Source organism: Limanda limanda, chromosome 5 (genome assembly GCF_963576545.1).
Source record: "Limanda limanda chromosome 5, fLimLim1.1, whole genome shotgun sequence".
Lineage (NCBI taxonomy): Eukaryota > Metazoa > Chordata > Actinopteri > Pleuronectiformes > Pleuronectidae > Limanda > Limanda limanda.
Window position 1 is genome coordinate 20,223,756 of NC_083640.1, and position 18,041 is coordinate 20,241,796.

General features: G+C 42.3%; 3 protein-coding genes across 3 annotated transcripts; 2 read left to right on the plus strand and 1 right to left on the minus strand.

Moving 5' to 3' along the window:
* Nucleotides 1-9,409, minus strand: znf366 (zinc finger protein 366). The gene is made up of 7 exons (XM_061071416.1): nt 9,294-9,409; nt 5,784-6,812; nt 5,525-5,692; nt 4,708-4,858; nt 3,903-4,094; nt 1,344-1,518; nt 1-1,265 (listed from the first exon to the last, which is right to left on the minus strand). Exons 2-7 carry the CDS (start codon nt 6,803-6,805, stop codon nt 589-591), a joined length of 2,385 nt encoding a protein of 794 aa, XP_060927399.1. The 5' UTR covers nt 6,806-6,812; nt 9,294-9,409; the 3' UTR covers nt 1-588.
* Nucleotides 9,410-11,297: 1,888 nt separating this feature from the next.
* LOC133001743 (isotocin-neurophysin IT 1-like) lies at nt 11,298-13,310 on the plus strand. The gene is made up of 3 exons (XM_061071417.1): nt 11,298-11,417; nt 12,111-12,315; nt 13,165-13,310. The coding sequence occupies exons 1-3, from the start codon at nt 11,298-11,300 to the stop codon at nt 13,308-13,310; spliced, it is 471 nt and encodes a 156-aa protein (XP_060927400.1).
* A 2,001-nt stretch (nt 13,311-15,311) lies between these two features.
* On the plus strand, nt 15,312-16,277 carry LOC133001679 (fatty acid-binding protein, liver-type-like). Its single transcript, XM_061071312.1, has 4 exons — nt 15,312-15,531; nt 15,714-15,886; nt 16,003-16,098; nt 16,192-16,277. Exons 1-4 carry the CDS (start codon nt 15,465-15,467, stop codon nt 16,240-16,242), a joined length of 387 nt encoding a protein of 128 aa, XP_060927295.1. The 5' UTR covers nt 15,312-15,464; the 3' UTR covers nt 16,243-16,277.
* The last annotated feature ends 1,764 nt before the right edge of the window (nt 16,278-18,041 follow it).

The following is an 18,041-nucleotide window of genomic DNA, read 5'->3' on the forward strand; positions in this document are numbered from 1 at the left end:
TAATCACTTATCATCACTGTCGTACATTAAAAACACAGCCATTCTCAAAAACTAGCAAAGTTATGTAGAAAAAAAATCTAAACGTTAGACATAAAATAAAATCACAGTTTATTTCATCAACCTTTGTCATATAGAATGTGATGAGTTCATTTCCCCCCAAATAAACCTAGTCGTTAGATTTTAGTATCTCATATTTACATACAAATTAAGTTAAAGTTTAATCAAAATTGCGTATTTGTGTTAACACTGCAAAAATATTTGTAAAAAACAACAATATTAAATATCTTAATGCGTTTTATTCATTGAAAGCTACGTCCTAATCACAAGGTTCCACTCAACCTTCTGCTACGTGATATGTTCTCTACATGCAGTTTGATTCACAGCTTTTGTATTTCACTTATTTTCTCTGTTAATAAACATGATATGTTCACATTTCCCTTCCAGTTCAGAGCTTTATTTTTTGAGGTTATATTAAGAGACCTACTCACTTTCCTCTCTCTCTATGGGGAGTGTCTCCTAAACATCCTGTCTAAAACATCAGCGTCCCTCAAAACCTGCATCTTCCTCTAATTCTTCCTCTTCTTTTCCTCATTCTCTCTGCTCCTCTTCATCCTCTGCGCTTATAAATTCACCTGCCTTCACACTGCTCTGGTTTCTCTCTGCCACATTGAACTGTTGTTTTCTTTGCTCTGGCTCATCTAACTCTTGGTGAAGATCTTCCATCTCTGAGTCATACGACTGTCTGTGGCGTGCGTCATGGTGGTACGCCTCCACCTCCTCCTCCTCCTCCTCCTCCTCCTCCTCCTCCTCCTCCTCCTCCTCCTCCTCCTCCTCTTCACCTGGCTCTGAATCAGAGTCTAAGGAGGTTTCTGACTGCAGGAGTCGGACCTGGCCACCTCTGGGATCCACAGATGCTTCTTGTTCTTCTGCTGCAGCCCCAGTGTCATGAGTCAAACTTTGCTGATATGTCTTTTTCTCGTCTGGAGATCCCTCTCCTCTCTCCTCCAGCTTAGGGCTGTACTGCTCCTCGCCTGCAGCCTCGTGTTGGTGCACCTCCGGGCTGTACTGGCTCCTTCTGTACAAGCTATCTTCATCCTCCTCCTCCTGACACGAGCTCCCCGGGACGCTCTCGCCATCAGACTGGGCGAGACGGAGGCTGGGAAGGCCCGGCGGCTTCTGGGAAAGGTCAAACGGCTCCTCTTGGCTGAGGTGGGTGAGGAGGCCCATCGGAGCGGTCAGGCAGAAACGGCCCCTTTGCCTAAACACTGAAACACGAGAAAAGGTGATTACATAAAACATGTTGCACGTCATAAACGGTGAAGTGCAGATGTGAGGATCCTTACATCTTTCATTCAGCCCTCTGTCCATGACGCCATGTTTGACCTTCATGTGTCTGGTGAGGTTTCCCTTCAGCGTGAACTTGCTCGGGCAGTAAAGGCATTTAAAGGGTTTGCTGTCTGAGTGCAGATGCATGTGGCCCATCAGATTATGCATCCTGTTGAACTCCTTTCCACAAAGCTGGGAGAAAAAAGTGTAAGACCAGGTTTTGTTTTTAACATTTAAACACAGTTATAACAGAAAGAGTGTTGTTTGTATACTGAATGGTTGCAACTTAACAAGATTGCAGGTCCATGCTTGAAGAAACATTTCAAGATTTTTTATAAATATGATAATTTGTTAGAGGATCAATACCAATCTCATGCATGAATATGAAATATGAGGCTGGAGCCAACAGCCAGTTAGCGTAGCGTAGCATGACAACTGAAAGCAGAGAGAACTAGAATGGAACTCAGAGCACATACCTCCGCCAAGGCCTAACTGTTTCCTTATTAAACCACATTTAAATTCACAACAACCAAATCAGTCCCCTAAAAAATGTTTTCATCATGATCCATGAATTATTCTCTTATTAATAATTGTTCTCTCCTGACTCATACCACATCCTTTCACCAAGTTTCATGTGAATCAGTAAATTATGTTTTTTTTTATCATGCTATGAACAAAAGAAAATGAAAAACAACCTTCTAGGCAAAGGAAGAAGCCACATTCAGGTTCACTATATATTATTATGTGTGTAAGATTCTTTGTCACTATGCATTTACATATAAGCATTGTACTGTTGTAGTGAGATAAGATGCCGTTCAGGGTACAACTCAAACATTTCTCCATGAAACGCACTAGAGTCAAATCAAAATGTCTGTAATACTCAAGTAGAGTACTTTTACCTCAAAACTGTGCTTACAGAGTATACCTCTGGAGTTACTGTACTCAGTTACTAACAACCTGTAGTAAACACTTTTTAAGAATTCAAGAGAAATACGCCACAACCATCTATCTATTATCTATTATTGTTCATTCTCTGCAAAATCTCCTTTGTTAGATGACTAATACTTTCAGAATGCACAGCTACACGTTACTTATCATGAATGAATGTGCAGGCACACACACACACACACACACACACACACACACGCACACACTCTTTCCCTCTATCTTTGTTTTCCTCTTTTCCTCTACGTCTTCCTCTCTCGCTCTCTCTTTCTCTGTCTCCTTGACGCACAAGAAAAACAGAGAGAGGAGAGAGAGAGAGAGAGAGAGAGAGAGAGAGAGAGAGAGAGAGAGAGAGAGAGAGAGAGAGGAAGCAACACGGAGACAGAGCCAGGAGGAGAACAGGGAAGGGCAACTCCTGCGCTGTCCTTCCTCTGCATTCTTTTTTATTAGGGTGGTCCTTTCCTTCAGGAGGAGAGAGGGACTGTAAACTGTCCAAGAGGACCGTGAGAAAACAGGAAGCTCCCTCCAGCAGCAGAGAAAGCGAGATGAAATCTATTTGCGGGCCCCATCCTCCGGGGAGGCTGGGGGGCCATTGTTAGAGAGGCAGTTTGTGCGGCGATATCCTTCCTATGGACAAGGAGGCTCCCACTGCCAAAAGCCTCTCTGCTATCTGGTCATCGTCTCAGTCGTCACACCAAACACCAAGGTCAAAACACACGCTGCAGAGAAGTGTCGAGGCCTTTAATAGCCGCTAAATATTTCAGGCTGTGGTTATCAATAGATATGATTTGGTTTTATGATAACGGCAGCACTATGAGTGTTATCAAAACACGTCACCGTAAAAACAGAGACTTTGAGGCTAAGGAATTTTTTCTTTCTTGCAAGAGTCATTTGTGCAATCTATGAATATGGTTACTCTACTTTCTGTTTAGGTTAATATTCTATTTTTGTTGTGTCCGCTGCTACTATTATTGTTTTCATGCTTTATTTCTATACATTTTAAATACACATTGGAGAGAGAAGCCTCTTCTAATTTCACCGTACCTGAGTATGGTGACAATAAAGATCTTGAATCTAAACAGTGAAAATGGGGAAACCGTTGGCCTGTGTTGGTACAGTCCCCCCCCCCCTTTTTTTACACTTTGGTCTTTGGTGGCATTAAACAAAAGGTTAATTAGCTAATACTAACTGCCATTTGCAAGTGTGTTTTGAGCCCCTATCTGCAGGAGAACATGTTTAATAGAATTGAAATATAACTGATGAGGTGACCTTCAGAAAGAACTGGCTATGGATTAGGGAAATGTGTTTTGGGTTAGTGCTCTATTAGTGTTTCATGGTCACAGAAACGACAAGTCGGATAAGGTTAAGGAACGATTGCCATTAAAACAAAGCCACCATGTTGACTGCCAATGGGAAATGCTAAAACAAAAAGTGTTCCCCCCCATGTTCCACTACAATGTTTTATTGACCCACCCAGCACCTCCCTCTCCTCCCTCTGGGGACTTTGGTGTCTTGTGTGGAACATATATACGGTCACTATAGGGTTCAGCTACTTGAACATTTCCTGAAATTCATCAGTGACCAAAAGAGGAACTGAAGGTAAAAACTCTGCCGTGTTATATTTGACTAACCTTGCACTTATAGGGCTTGATGTCCGAGTGGACGATCATGTGAGCCTTGAGAGTCTGTTTTTGGACGAAGCTCTTGAAGCACATGTGGCACTGGTAGGCCCGAATGTTGGTGTGGATGAGGACGTGGCGCTTCATGTTGGCCAACAGGGTAAACTCACGACCACAGATGCGACACTTATGCTCTTTCACGCCCTGGAGAACGAGAGAATGTGGAAGTATGTGGCATGAGACACGTAGTTGACAGACATCTGCTTTCTGATTGCTACCAGTGTTGGTCTGCTACACCTCTTGAACCTTCATTTAAGATCTTAATTTTTCATTTCTATTGGAAAGACCAAATATTCCAGATATTCCAAATATGTCAGGGTTTAGAAGATTTTCACTAGATGCTATGGTTCAATCACAGAACATCAAATCTTGAAATGCTCCAGTGGACAGTTAACACAGTGAACACTAAACAGTAAAGCAGTGTTGAATAAAACGTGTTTTTCCAATCCTAAAGTTCCTAAAGGGGAAATAAAGTGAGAAAGCTGGATGTTATTGGGTAAAATAACATCAGTGGTCGGAATTTAAGGTGTAATCGGTTTGAAACGGCCGCCAAAGAAACCTGTTAGAACAGAGTCCAAACTCTCTCCGCCAACTTCATAATCCAAAATGTAAACAAGGAATAATGGGCGAGTTTTAACGTGACAGCAAAATTGATTCCAAAATCCGTTGTTTTGCTTCCAGTCTCTGTCAAAAAAAAAAGAAGAAAACATGGAGAAAACACAGCATCGTTTCTCTGGGTTCTCCTAATGAAACCTACTTTGTGAGTGAGAGTGTGCTGTTTCAGGTGGTGCGACTGGATGAACTCCATCCCACACTCGCTGCAGATGTGTGGTCGGATGTCTTTGTGTTTCATCATGTGGTTCTGCAGCTGACTGGGATACTGGAAAGTCTTCTGGCACTCTGCGCACCTGCAGGAACAAGAGGTATAACCTCCTTCTATACAGTCAAATAAAGAACTGAAATGTTCAAGCAATAATTTGAAATGTTCTCTTATTCATTTTCTTACGACTGATACAACTCTCATATCTGTCGACTGTGAGATTAGTTAGGCTAATAGTTAAGCTGGTATGGGTCCGATCAAAGGTAATAAATCCATCTGCAATCAGCTATAAAGCTCAATGATTATCATCTTTTATCTCCTCTGAGATCTGAACAAAATCCAAAGTGTAAAAGAACACGTTGCAGTGTCACAACAGGGTTTTGGTGCCAGATTATCTCTTTGCCTGGAGCAGTAACTTCTCAAAACCTCCTGACCTCCGTCTGACAGAGAAAGAAACAGAGCAGCCCATAAAAAGCTTTACACTTTGGTTTTTGTGTAAATAAAATGAAGCTAGAAATGTGGTTACATTTTTGGGGGGTTTTGTACAGATTAGACAACAAATAAGATGTGCATGTTAATAACTGATTTTTAAAGGTGCAATTAAACAGACTTCCCCATTTCCAGAACAGACGTAAGAGTGGTATCACTTGTCCTCTGACTCTCGACAAGAAAATGAACAAGGCGGTTTCAAACTATTGCTTTAAAAGCGCACAATCACATTTCAGCGAAAGATAGGAATCGTGTTTCTGCTCACCTGTACAGGGTGGGTCCCCGGTGGGCGGTCAGGTGCCTCTTCAGCTGAGCGAGTGTGGGAAAGTCCAGACCACACTCCACGCACACGTTCTCCTGACCCTTCTCGTGCTTCAGCTCGTGGGCTCGCAGCTCGCTGGGGTAAGCGAAGCCTCGGCCACACACGCCGCAGCTGGAGAGGCCGGGATTCAAAGTGTGTGTGTGTGAGAAGGAAGATTCAGACAAAAATAGGCAGAAATACAAAACCTGACGCGTGCATTCACCTGTATGGCTTCACGTCGCTGTGCTGCATCATGTGCCTCTTCAGGTGGCTGGTCTGGGTGAAGGCCTTGTGGCACACCTGGCACTTGTGGGGCCTCATGCCCTGATGCGTGAGCAGGTGAGTGTGCAGGTGACTCAGCTGCTTGAAGAGCTTCCCACACAGGTGGCATCCGTGCGGCTTGATGCCATTGTGGCCCAGGATGTGCGTGACCAGGTTGTACTTGGACGTGTACGACTTGTCACACATGCGACACTTCCATCGCTTCTGGTCGCCTCCGACATCCACATAGTAGCTGTCATCCACGTGGACGTCCAACCCGAGCTTCTCAGCGCTGGTCGCCCCGCCTCGAGGAGCTCGGTCCCGGGTACGATGACCGGGTCGGAAGCCCTCTCTGGGGTAGAAAGCAGCGGGGGAGAGGTGCATGACAGGGCCGGGCATGAAGAAGGGGTAAGGGAGGAGGCTGTGGTGGAGAGGTGGGAAGAAAGGAGGATGGAAAAGGAGAGGAGAGGGAGGCCAAACTGGGGAAGGACTGAGAGGCTCCTGTTTCACCTGCACAGGTAGAGTCATACCCGGCGATCGCTGGTGAAGCTGCAGTCTGTGGAGCTCGATCATGCCAGGGTGGGGCTTTGGAGCTGGGGAAGGAATGGGGCGAAGGGGGAAAGACAAGGGGATGTGGGAGAGGTCGACTGCCTTCTTACTGCCGCTCTCTCCTGCCTCCTCCTCGCCTCTGTCAGGAGATTCACCTCCTGGGGCGTCCATTTTGAAAGGAGTTCTTTTGCGTTTTTGGGATCCCTCCTTTGGAGCGTACCCAGAGCCAAGTAAGGGAAAGAAAGCGGGTGAGCTGAACATCCTGTAGGCGTCCCTGGAGGGTGAGATGCTGGGGTAGCTGGGAGGGGAGAACTTTGGGGGTTTCATATAGAGCGGAGTTGGACTTAGGTAGAAACTGTGCTGGGGCGGTTGCCTGAGCTCATCTCCCAGAGGAGGACTTCTTCCTGGAGAGAATCTCACTCTATCGGTTTCCATCTTCTCTCTGCATTAGAGCAAATAGAGGAAGGGGTTAAATGTCTTGGTGAAAGAAACATTCAGATTCTTCTATCCACTCATTTGAAATGAAAGTCTCTAGACTAGAAGTGTGACTCCAGACAGAGCAGCATCAAATGTGATGAGTTGCCTCAAGCGATATCAGGCAGCATCTGATGGGGCTGAAGACCAATTGTTATTGCTAAGATTTTAAAAATCTGGTGATGCATTGTGGGTAATGTAGGCAGCGGATTTTGATAAGGATAGGGAACGAGTGGAAAAGGAATCTAGTGGGTGATCACGAGAGGATTAATGGGTTCAGTTTCTTACTTAATTGTACTGAATTGATATTTTTGGAATGAATCTTTGCTGTTTGGGAAATATTGGTCACTTTTACCCTTTGGGCCTGAAACTGTTGTTTAAATTAAGGGAGGAATCACTCTGCAGTTGTCAAGACGCCTCAGCTGGACACTGATAATCTTTGCAGGATGTTTTATAAATGTATCACCTTGCGTTTTATATATAATCCTAATCCGAAACGTAATTAGAAACTACAGCTGTCAAATAAATATAGTGGGGTAGAAATCTACAATATTTCCACCTGAGACGTAGAGTTAATTAATAACTAATTATAAGATGGAAATAGCTGAGCAAAACCTCAAACTTGGGTACTATTTATGTATATGAGTAAATTTACTCAGTTTCTTTCTAGCCTCTAAAACAACACATCATTTGGAGTAAGACTTGACAAATGTCCAAAGTCTCTGTCTCTGGTTTCTGGTTTCTGGTTTCTGGTTTCTGGTTTCTGGTTTCTGGTTTCTGGTTTCTGTTTATGGTATGAATCTGAAGATTTCTTTGGGAGGAATTGAACCCGGACACACGGACACACACAGGGACACACACACACACACAAACACACCTACATTATGACGTCACACACCCACACCTTTCAGTGTTCAAAATGAAACGTTTCACTTCCCCCTTTCTCACAGGTCTGCTCCTCTCCTGAAATCAGGAAGTTGTTTGTGAAACACTCACCTCTACCTCCCGCATACTTTTCGCTTCTCCATCTCTCTTTTCAGTCTGTTCATCTTTTTTCTTTTTTTTTTACAATTTGAACTCATAGCTGAAAACAACTTCTCCCTTTCTTCTCCACTAACAGTTATACATCATGTTTAACTCTGTAGTCTCAGTCTAAGTAGTCTATTACTGATGAGAATACAACTGTGATGTTAAGAAGTAAAAGAGCCGTTCATAATGTCTCTGTAGTGTGTGTGTGTGCGTGTGTGTGTGCATGCGTGTGTGTGTGTGTGTGTGTGTGTGTGTGTGTGTGTGTGTGTGTGTGTGTGTGTGCGTGCGTGCGTGTGCGTGTCCTATAGTGTAGACGACAGTTATGGATGAGGGGTGATGATACCCAGAGGGGAAGTGTCTTACTTCTGCATGACATTTAAGTTGAACTGAGAAAAATTGCGCTGAGCTAACTGAATAAATAAATAATCATCAATGAGAAACTGTTTGGATTCGTGCCAGTCCACATTAACCTGACTGCAGGGTCCACTCAATAGTCTGTTCTATGTTAACCCCACTGTTTGCTGCTAATGACACATGTGAATCATCTTTCATCATATAGAGAGCTGAAACTGAGGATTTTTCTCTCAATAATTGGTTTCATCGTTTGGCCAAAAAGGGTCAGAAAACAGTGAGAAGGGTCTTTTACAGTTTCCTGAAAAGCAAGAAGACGTCTTATTTTGTCTGACCAAGATACCAAAAAACATAAATCAAAGAAAAGCTACAGATTCTAATAATCTGGAATCTGCAATCAGCTTAAATATATTAATGCTTTCATACATGTATAGTGAAATATGATTGAATTGAAAAGATTGTGACAAGTGAGGATGAGGAAGTTTGAGAAGCTCTGTTGTTACGTGATTAGCATCCCTGCTGTGAATAGCACCCCATGGACGTTTGACATTAATTCAACTCTAACACCAACTGATCATCACTCTTCATACCTGAGACGAACAGTAAAGGCTGGGTGCTCATCATACATTCATGAGATGAAAATAAGGGGACTACAGATTAATTTACAAATTTACATTCAAACACATTATTTTGTCTTTGCAAAATGAAATACATTGCGACAGAGGAGTTTGGATGTAGATCTGTTATCAATACATTTAAAATTAAAGAACATGCACAGTGTAAAATAAATGTTATTCAGCTTCAAGATTCTGTTATAATTTGATATGCATGCTACACTTTTCAGTGTTTTCGTGCCAGTTTCAAATGTTGGATCATCTTGTGGATCATCATCATTCCTCACCTCTCCCTCCTCCGTGCACCGTGCAGAGACCCCAGCCCACACTTTGCCACACCGTGCATTCCGAGCAATCCATTAAAATCCGAAGCCCCTCCTCGCCTGTGTGCCAGTCACTGCCATGTAAGTGTGTGTTTGTGTGAGGCTGCAGCGAAGCCTGTGTGTGGAACTCACCAGTTGAGTGTGTTTTCTGTGATGCTGTGGTGGTGGTGCTCCTGCAGCTGCTGCTGTTGTACCTGTACAAGTGTTCTCTCCCTCCTGCTCGCACTGCAACTCTCCTGACAATGAGCCGCCCGTCCACGGATAGCATTTGAAGTGACTTAAGAAAGAGAACAGGAACAATCACTTTGTTCTCATTTTTCAGATGAGTACCTTCGGAGAGAAGGAAGGAAGGGAGGGGAGAGGAAGTCAACAAGCCTAGTGCCTTCCTGAAGAAAAATAAGGAAACACTAGATAGACATCTCCATTTCTCTATGAAATAGGGATTTGTAAAAAGCTTTCGGAGAAAGACGAGATATGATTTTTCTCTTTATCAAGCTCACAAACACCTATTGATAAAGATTGATGTCATATGAAAGTAAATAAAAGGTCAAGTGTCTTTTAAAGTTGGGATAAAACAACATTTAAGCTTTTGGACAACACAAGAAACTTTTGGGTGGAAAATATTCAAGGTTTTCTATTTTGCACTAGACAAATTTGATTGTCAATTGATATGTGCATAGTTTCTGTCATGCAGGGGCTGTGCACTCTAACTTTGACAACTGTGCATATTGATGCAATCTTATGAAAAGCCTTGCAACAAATTCTACCTTTGTTAACCTCAATGTTCAGTTCTCTGTTTGAAGTAAAGAAAACCAATAAATGCATGACGGTTGTTTTATTCCATTTCAATGGAAATTTAACGATCTTAGTTTGGTGTGTTGTTATGCTGGATTTCAAAGTTTTGCATACAAGCTAAGTATCGCTGTTATTGTTTTCCACCTCCTGCAGAAGCATGACAGATGAAAACATTAACAGACAACGAAAAGCAAATGCATAAATAAATGGAGTGGGTCAAAACAGACACTAGGTGGCGGGAGTGTTCCTTTGTCTGAAGCATATATACAGTCTATGGTCTGAAGTCCAGTTTCCACTCAATGCCTTTAAATGGTCACTTCATGATCCATCTGTGTGTGTGACGTCTAAATACACGGATGTGAGTCCACGTCTCTGTGTCCTGATCCTTCCTCATTGCACAGAAGTTAGTGATGAAGTTAGTCATCAGACTGTTTTAATTGAGATGAGGTGGCAGTAAGCAGATCAGTGCGGAGCTGCAGTAATTGAGCTCATATCATTGACAAGGTGAAACAGTCTTTTGTGAGTTGTGGCCGATCATTAGTTGTGTTAATTAGCTCATAAAACCAATTAACCTCAGACCTGGACACACGTGAGCTTCAATTCCTGTGCAGAATTAAGAAATGCATTAACGGAGAGGACGATTTGTAGACGTGTGTGCATGTTTGTGTCTTTGTGTCGTGATTCAGCTTGTTGACAAACATCCGCTCCGCTTCAAATCCTGTGTCCAGCGATGTGGAGCCAAAATGGCCGCTGAGAAGGCCCAGATTCAGGGATCGACTTCTGCTCATGACCTTTTGAGCCCATTTCTTTTCTTCACTTGTGTCCCAGAAAAGACACTTAATAAAGAAGAACTCCTTAAATGGCCACTGAAAGCAGAGCAAAGTTGTACTTCACTCGTTTCCACTCATGGTTATTTCATCTCGCCATCCTCTTCCTGACCTCTCTGAGTTTCAGTCATTATCTCCAACATGCACGGTCACGCAGCGAGAGCCCGTCTCTAATGATTCTCTGACCTTTTGACCCGGCCCTGCCCAGTGGTCAACGTCATCTCCGGAGGTGACAGTAACTAAAGTGAGCCGATTAAGGGCCTCTAAGTGGCTTTTGGGTTTCTGTGTCACTCTCAAAAGGAGATTTGGAAGTATATAAGCCATATCGGCGCCACCATTCAACAAAGAAGATCATCTGAGCTCAGCTGAAACAACAACTTGAAGTCTGTCATTCGTTGACTTGAAACCAACAGGTGAGTAAATTCAGTTTTATCAACATTAGATTTTGTGATCGCTCAAATGACCTTCTTCATTTTTCTCCTGTGTGTCGTTGCTTCTCTCTCTCTCAGCAGAAATGACTGGAGCCGCAGTGTCCGTGTGCCTACTTTTTCTAGTGTCTCTATGTTCAGCGTGTTACATCTCAAACTGTCCCATCGGCGGGAAGAGGTCCATCATGGATGCACCACTACGCAAGGTGAGCTGCTTTTTGTAAATCAACCTCTAGTTGGCAAAAGTTTGATGGCTTTAGAAAAGTAATTTTCAATTAAAGTACATTTTTATTCAAAGATGCACCAAATCTAAATTCACAGAATTGCCTCCAATGGCTTCACAACTCACACCATCTATTTTTAAAGGTTCAGTGTATAAGATTCAGGTGAATGGGATCTATTGGCAGAAATTTTATATAAAATAATCAGTGACGTTTTCACTAGTGTGTATCATCTAAATTGTACAGTAGCTGTTTTCTTTACCTTAGAATGGACCATTTATATTGTGGGTCCTCTTTACGAAGGCCGCCATGTGTTTTTTACATTAGCCAAACACCTTTAGAGTTTTTATGACAACTGAAGGTTATCACAGGTCCTCTTGCATGTTTGGAAGGGGAGGGGGAGGTAAAGGTCTATTCAGCTGCAAAATGCAATGTCACCACTACATGCCATTATATTCTATACACTGAACCTTTAAGACCTTACTCAGATTAAGAAAAACCCCCTCAATAACTTTTAGTTAAGACAATATGTGGGTGAAATCTGTCTTAGAAGTTAAAGAGATCCAGAACTCTTCCTTGTCACATGAGTTTATGATAAATAGTCTCTATAGGCCCTACAGTAAATTGTAGTGACATCCTGAGTAACACCCAGAACAATAACTTGTTTTCCTCCTCCAGTGCATGCCCTGTGGCCCCGGAGACAGGGGCCGCTGCTTCGGCCCAAGTATCTGCTGCGGGGAGGGTCTGGGCTGCCTGCTGGGCTCCCCAGAGACAGCTCACTGTGTGGAGGAGAACTACCTGCTCACCCCCTGCCACGCAGGAGGGAGACCCTGTGGATCTGAGGGAGGACGCTGTGCGGCATCAGGACTTTGCTGTGATGCAGGTCAGGAAATTACGTGACAAAAACCTAAAAAAATCTTTGTAAGAATTAAAAAACAAAAGATCCTAACAAAGATAAGAACAAATTCACGTTTTATCTCATCAATGTGTATTTTAATGCAAGACATTTCTTAAGATGTTACATTTTACATCAAGTAAAATAAAGGGATCTCTGCCGTTCGATGGGCGATTTGTGCCGGTAGACCAATCGTTCATATTGCTGAACAATTGTAAGATTCTTCATTCAAAGTTATGCATAACTATTTGTAATCATCAATTTTCATGCTCACTGTTTCATGCAAATACCTGCCGGATAACCTGGCTAATAACAGACATTCTCAGAAGCTATGGGCTGCATGAGCTGGATCGATGTAAGAAATGGTTGATAACAGCCTCCTGGTGATAACAGCGTCCTGAACCCACTGGTGGTTAGTTGGCCCCTATCAGGCACAGATCTTTGTTGATAGCGCCCATTCCAAGGCCTGATAACAGTTAAATCCATTGCACCTTTAGCCTTGAGTGAGTCAGCAGAGAGAAGCAGTAATTCAGCAAAGTATCTTTGGGCTGAACCATGGAGCCTAAAGTAAATTCTAAAACCATGCATGTCAGAGAGGATCCCAGCGATACCAGTTTGCATCAGTTTAGGATTTTGTTAGATGCTTGAAATGCAGGTATATCGCATGAGCATTACTGTTTCAGCTACTGTGAACTCCCAGTTACTTTGCCCTTGAGTTCTGAAAAGGTCAACAATCTCAGGTCACAGTAACCTGATAAAACGTGTTGTAAATCATATCTTTGCAATAACAAACCACTGTGATCTTAGTCATGACCCCTGCTTCTTTTTTCGCCACAGAGAGTTGCACCACAGACCAATCCTGCCTTATCGAGGAGGACGGAGAGGACCAAACTGGCCAATTGGAAGGCGGCGAGCCCAGTGATATCATCTTAAGGCTCCTGCAACTGGTCGGTCACGCTTCTCCTCATCAAAGCCACCAGTGAGATGTGTCCGACTCCCAGTTTCTCACGTGCGACTCTCCGGCTGTAAAGACGAAACTGGACAGTGGCTGTAGTTCATGTCTGTGTATTTCTAAATGTTTGTCACCTTCTTCTGAATTCACTCCTCCTGTACTTCTGTGCCTTTGTCAATATATTTTTCTGTATGAAAATAGGGATGAATACAGTGGTCATCCAGATAGCTGCATGTTGAAATAAAGTTTTGAGAGAGTATAACGTGTCCTTGTGTTTTACTACACTCGTTTTTTGAAAGAATATCTTTAAAGAAATCGCTCTCTACATGACCTTTGTGTTACAAAATAGTGACAAAATATTCAAATAAGCATTGTGAGCGTGCTAGGTGAGCTTATTGAGTAATGGCGCATTCTCATTACACAAAGCAACAGAGTGCACGAGGTACGTAACCTGTGATGTCATCGCTACCCAAATGTTTTACATGTACACAAGGATAAATATTACATTACATTACATTACATTACATTTCATTTAGCTGACGCTTTTATCCAAAGCGACTTACAATAAGTGCATTCAACCCTGAGGGTACAAACCAAGAACAACAAGAATCAAGACAGTAAAATTTCTTCGAAATAAAGCAAAACTACAAAGTGCTATAAGTAAGTGCCATTTTAGTGCTACCAAAGTGTTAGTTTCAAAAGTGGTTAGTGTTTTTTTTTTTTTTTTTTTATTCAAGGTACAGTAAATACAATCCTAAATTGACACGTTTGTAAAAATCTCCATTTTAGTGACTTAAAACATTTGTATACTGCCTTCCTTTGAACATGTAAAGAACATGTCAGCATAGATCTTATTACATCACTTTATTCCACAATCACCAAATGTACAAAGCCCACGGCCATATTTGTCTTTCAGATGTTCAGCTTTGCATAATCCTTGAACAGACCTCCACTGGATTCTAAAGGGATCCTCAAATGACGCTCCACGCATTTTTGTGGCGGCTCCACTGACACAATATCCCTGTTGCAACAGTTATCTTGAATGGTGGTAACCTTTGATCATTTTTGTTATCTTCACAGTTGAACAAGTTCTTGTTCTGCGCGAGGGGTGAATACCAAACAAATTAGGCATAAAGAGAGCAGCTCAAGGACATTAAGGCTCGGGAGAAACACTGATGATGGAACAGTGACACTGTGCTGCACTGAGTCATTGTGTGTCTTGATCTGCTCAGTGAAAGATAAATAGTTTTTTTTTTCAGGAGGCTTATGTTGAAAAGTCCCATGAGTAAAGTACATTTGTGATGAAAGGTAGACTATAGTTCACACTGTGGAGGGGACATGAGGGTTTTACTGTCTGTTAAAGAAATGCCATAAAAAATAATTTTTTCTTCTTACCTTCGCCCCGGATGTTATGTTTTTTGTGTGTTTGCGAGAAATATTTCACAAAAACACTGGAACAGATCTCTTTGATATTTTAGTGCGGATCCAGATAAGGGAGTGGATCCACAATTATTATTATTTTTGAGAACTCTAAACATTAGAAGATTAAGGGGATTTCCAACATTTCCCGGACTGGATCCTGAATATCAGGCATATCGATTGAATTTAAGGGAACTGTTGGGCCTTGGCAGATGTGCTGCTCCTACTACTGCATTGTTGTGTCATGTCATCTGTAACTTCATGTTTCAGCCCTGCAGCCCAATCACTTAGAGACAAACATAAAAAAAAAGCTAGATTTCATCATTAAGATGCTCAGCTCACAGAGGAGGAACCGAAATCAAAAATTTGCAAGAGTTGGGAGAAGGAAGGAAGGAAGGAGGGTAAGGAACGGGAGAAACAGAAACCTTACGCCCTGTCAGCACTCGATCATAACGTATTTTTGCACAAGACAGATTCTCAAAATACACACACACACACACACACACACACACACACACACACACACACTTCTTCCCTCTGGCTCTCAGGTTACGTAACTGCAGTCTGGTCACCCTGTACCTCTCTTTATCTCTCCCTCTCTGTCCTTATCGGTGTTGGCGGTGGATCCTCTGTGAGCTCTGCTGGATACAGTGGGTTGGAGCTGACTTAATTGTAGGCACCTGTAGTTAATGATTGCAGCGCTGGAGTTGGAAAGTATAAAATAGGCTGACAACCTCGCCACACTTCACCTTTACCGACCGTCACCATGCCTTTCTCTGGAAAGTACCTGCTGGACTCTCAGGAGAACTTTGAGCCTTTCATGAAGGCAATTGGTAAGATTTTTAACTTCCTGAGCAAAGGTTCATCACTGTTGACTCAGATGCTTGTGATTTTATCTATTTTTGCTTGTATAGTGCTCAAAAATCATTTTTTAATGGGAAAGTACGGTTAAATGTTCCCAAAATGATCTTAACTGGTTGTTAACTGGTTGCTAACTGGTTGCTTTCTGTCTTAGGTCTCCCTGACGACCTCATCCAGAAAGGCAAAGATATCAAGAGCATCTCTGAGATCGAGGAGACGGGCGATGACTTCAAGGTGACGGTCACAACTGGGTCAAAGGTACTCGTCAACACCTTCACCATCGGAAAGGAGGCTGAGCTGGAGTCCGTCACTGGGGAGAAGATCAAGGTGAGCCAGAACAAACGCTTGACTTTAGACCACATGGTTTGAGCAGAAAATGTGAAGTAGTAAATGGAATCAGACTAGACAGAGTTGAACTCTCTTTTGTGTCACTCTGCCTGCAGGCGGTGGTTCAGCGTGAAGGCAGCAACAAGTTGAAGGTCAGCCTCAAGGGAATCGAGTCTGTCACAGAACTGGTGGATGCAAACACAATTGTCAATGTGAGTAGACATGATGCACATTTCTTCTTGCGACTGACTCATCTTTGCGTTTTCACACAAACGTTTATTTTTTTCTTCCTCTTCCCTCCCCAGACAATGACACTCGGCGGCATTGTGTACAAGAGGACAAGCAAACGCATGTAAAGGTCTGCAGTGGGATAATAAAATGTAAAAGGCAAGACTGTCTTATGGTTTTCTTTTCTAAAACGGTAGAATATCAAAATTTTCTTTAGGATGAAAAGCATTCAGGTTTTGGTCTTGGTGCTTCTGTACAAAAGGCTCGTTAAAATGTCTCCTTTGTTTCTAGGAGCTATGACCCTCCTGACGTTCTCTTAATAGGACACAGATAATGGATCAACAAGACATATCTGTGACCTGGAGCACTGGGTTTAAAATGTGTTGCTTAGACGTTTGTCTCTGCAGGGTTTTCCCCCTATAGGACTTATGGACAGAGGAATGTATTAAATTCAACACATGAGCATTCAGCTTGGCAGGCAACTCTAGTGCTCTGACTCTGAACTTGTGTTCTCCCCAGTCCTGGCACAAGTACTTCACTTTGTGCTGTTGTGTTCCAACTTGCTAATTTCTCAGAAGTCAGACTCAGGGCTAAAGGACTATTGATTAGAATAGCAGTGTTAGAGTCTGATTAAACAACAGCACAACTGACCCAGTCTGGATTTCTCTAGCCTTTAAAAAACGATTACTGGAATATTTTGAAATCGCACAACTTTACGAGATGGAGCAAATAAGTGGAAGTAATTTTTAATTTTGCCATTAAATAGAGGAAATAAAAATTTGGCTCAGGCCACTGACTGAAGGTCCCCTTCCTGAGAGCGGAACTGATAAGTAACATGTTTCAAGGTGTGCATGTACTTCACATACAGAGTGGACTAACTAAAAAAAGCACTTAGGTCATTAACACCTTCACTATCAACATTTGAAGAGAGCCAATTTATCCTGTTCGGATTGGGACAGTTTAATGATTGATGGATGTTGCAGGGAAGCACAAAATTGCCAAAAGAGGTTGGAAAGAAATTGATGCAAAGATTCAGAGGTGATTTACTATGTGTTGTCTGCAGGGATATAATAAAATTAAGTGTCACGATCACTTTACTGTTTTATCCACATTCGACTATTTTTATGCTGCAAAACATTTGATAAGTGCTGCTTAAATATACCTCTGTGTGTGTGTGTGTGTGGCATTGCTGCATAACCTGTAGGAAGTGCTGTGACCTGCTTTAGCTTGAATCTTCGACTGTGTCCATTTTGTAGTGATGTAAGAAATATGAAGTGCAAATGTTTATACCCTATATAATGGACTCAGTTTCCTACAATGCATCATGAAAAATAGTGTACAACTGCTGATCACTCGCTGAGTAACATACAATTGCTCTCGAGAGGATAGAGGATGATCCTACTTGCTGCAAGATTCCTCAGTCTTTTTTTACTTTTTCCTGCAACAATACAATTTTAATTTAATATGACTTCATTTTTATATTATTATGACAACATTCTTGTCTTTCTTGAAAACTATGACAAAAGCTCCATGAGTCAAGCTGACATGGAGCAGGGTGCAGAGAGAACCTGTGACCAGCAGGTTTACTTCCCTGTGTACCGTTCAGTGAGTAGGTTTTTTGGGAGTCAGGGTTTATCGCCTCAGACATTATTCAGCTGAAAACTTTCAACAGTGGGTCTATCATAGCTGGACAGATCAAACACAGACCTAGACCGTCTGCCTGTGTTAGATTCTTCCAGCACTGATGCACCAGCAAGGTTAGCACAGCAGTCCAGGGTTCGTATTTCAAATTATCTTCCTATTTCCAACCTTGCATCTTAATGCCATTATTTGTCATTTTGATACAAAATAACCTTTAATCACAATCTGAACACCCAAACAACACAGTACAAACACACTCAAAGTTTTGATATGTAACAATATTTAA

Coding starts and splice junctions, on each gene's coding strand:
- znf366 (XM_061071416.1), bottom strand. CDS start 6,805: ATGGAAACCGATAGAGTGAGATTCTCTCCAGGAAGAAGTCCTCCTCTG. Junction 1,519..3,902: donor TCAAGCCCTATAAGTGCAAG/GTTAGTCAAATA, acceptor TTTTTCTCCCAG/CTTTGTGGAAAGGAGTTCAA. Junction 1,266..1,343: donor CAGAGGGCTGAATGAAAGAT/GTAAGGATCCTC, acceptor CTCGTGTTTCAG/TGTTTAGGCAAAGGGGCCGT.
- LOC133001743 (XM_061071417.1), top strand. CDS start 11,298: ATGACTGGAGCCGCAGTGTCCGTGTGCCTACTTTTTCTAGTGTCTCTA. Junction 11,418..12,110: donor TGGATGCACCACTACGCAAG/GTGAGCTGCTTT, acceptor TTCCTCCTCCAG/TGCATGCCCTGTGGCCCCGG. Junction 12,316..13,164: donor AGGACTTTGCTGTGATGCAG/GTCAGGAAATTA, acceptor TTTTCGCCACAG/AGAGTTGCACCACAGACCAA.
- LOC133001679 (XM_061071312.1), top strand. CDS start 15,465: ATGCCTTTCTCTGGAAAGTACCTGCTGGACTCTCAGGAGAACTTTGAG. Junction 15,532..15,713: donor GCCTTTCATGAAGGCAATTG/GTAAGATTTTTA, acceptor TTTCTGTCTTAG/GTCTCCCTGACGACCTCATC. Junction 15,887..16,002: donor TCACTGGGGAGAAGATCAAG/GTGAGCCAGAAC, acceptor CTCTGCCTGCAG/GCGGTGGTTCAGCGTGAAGG.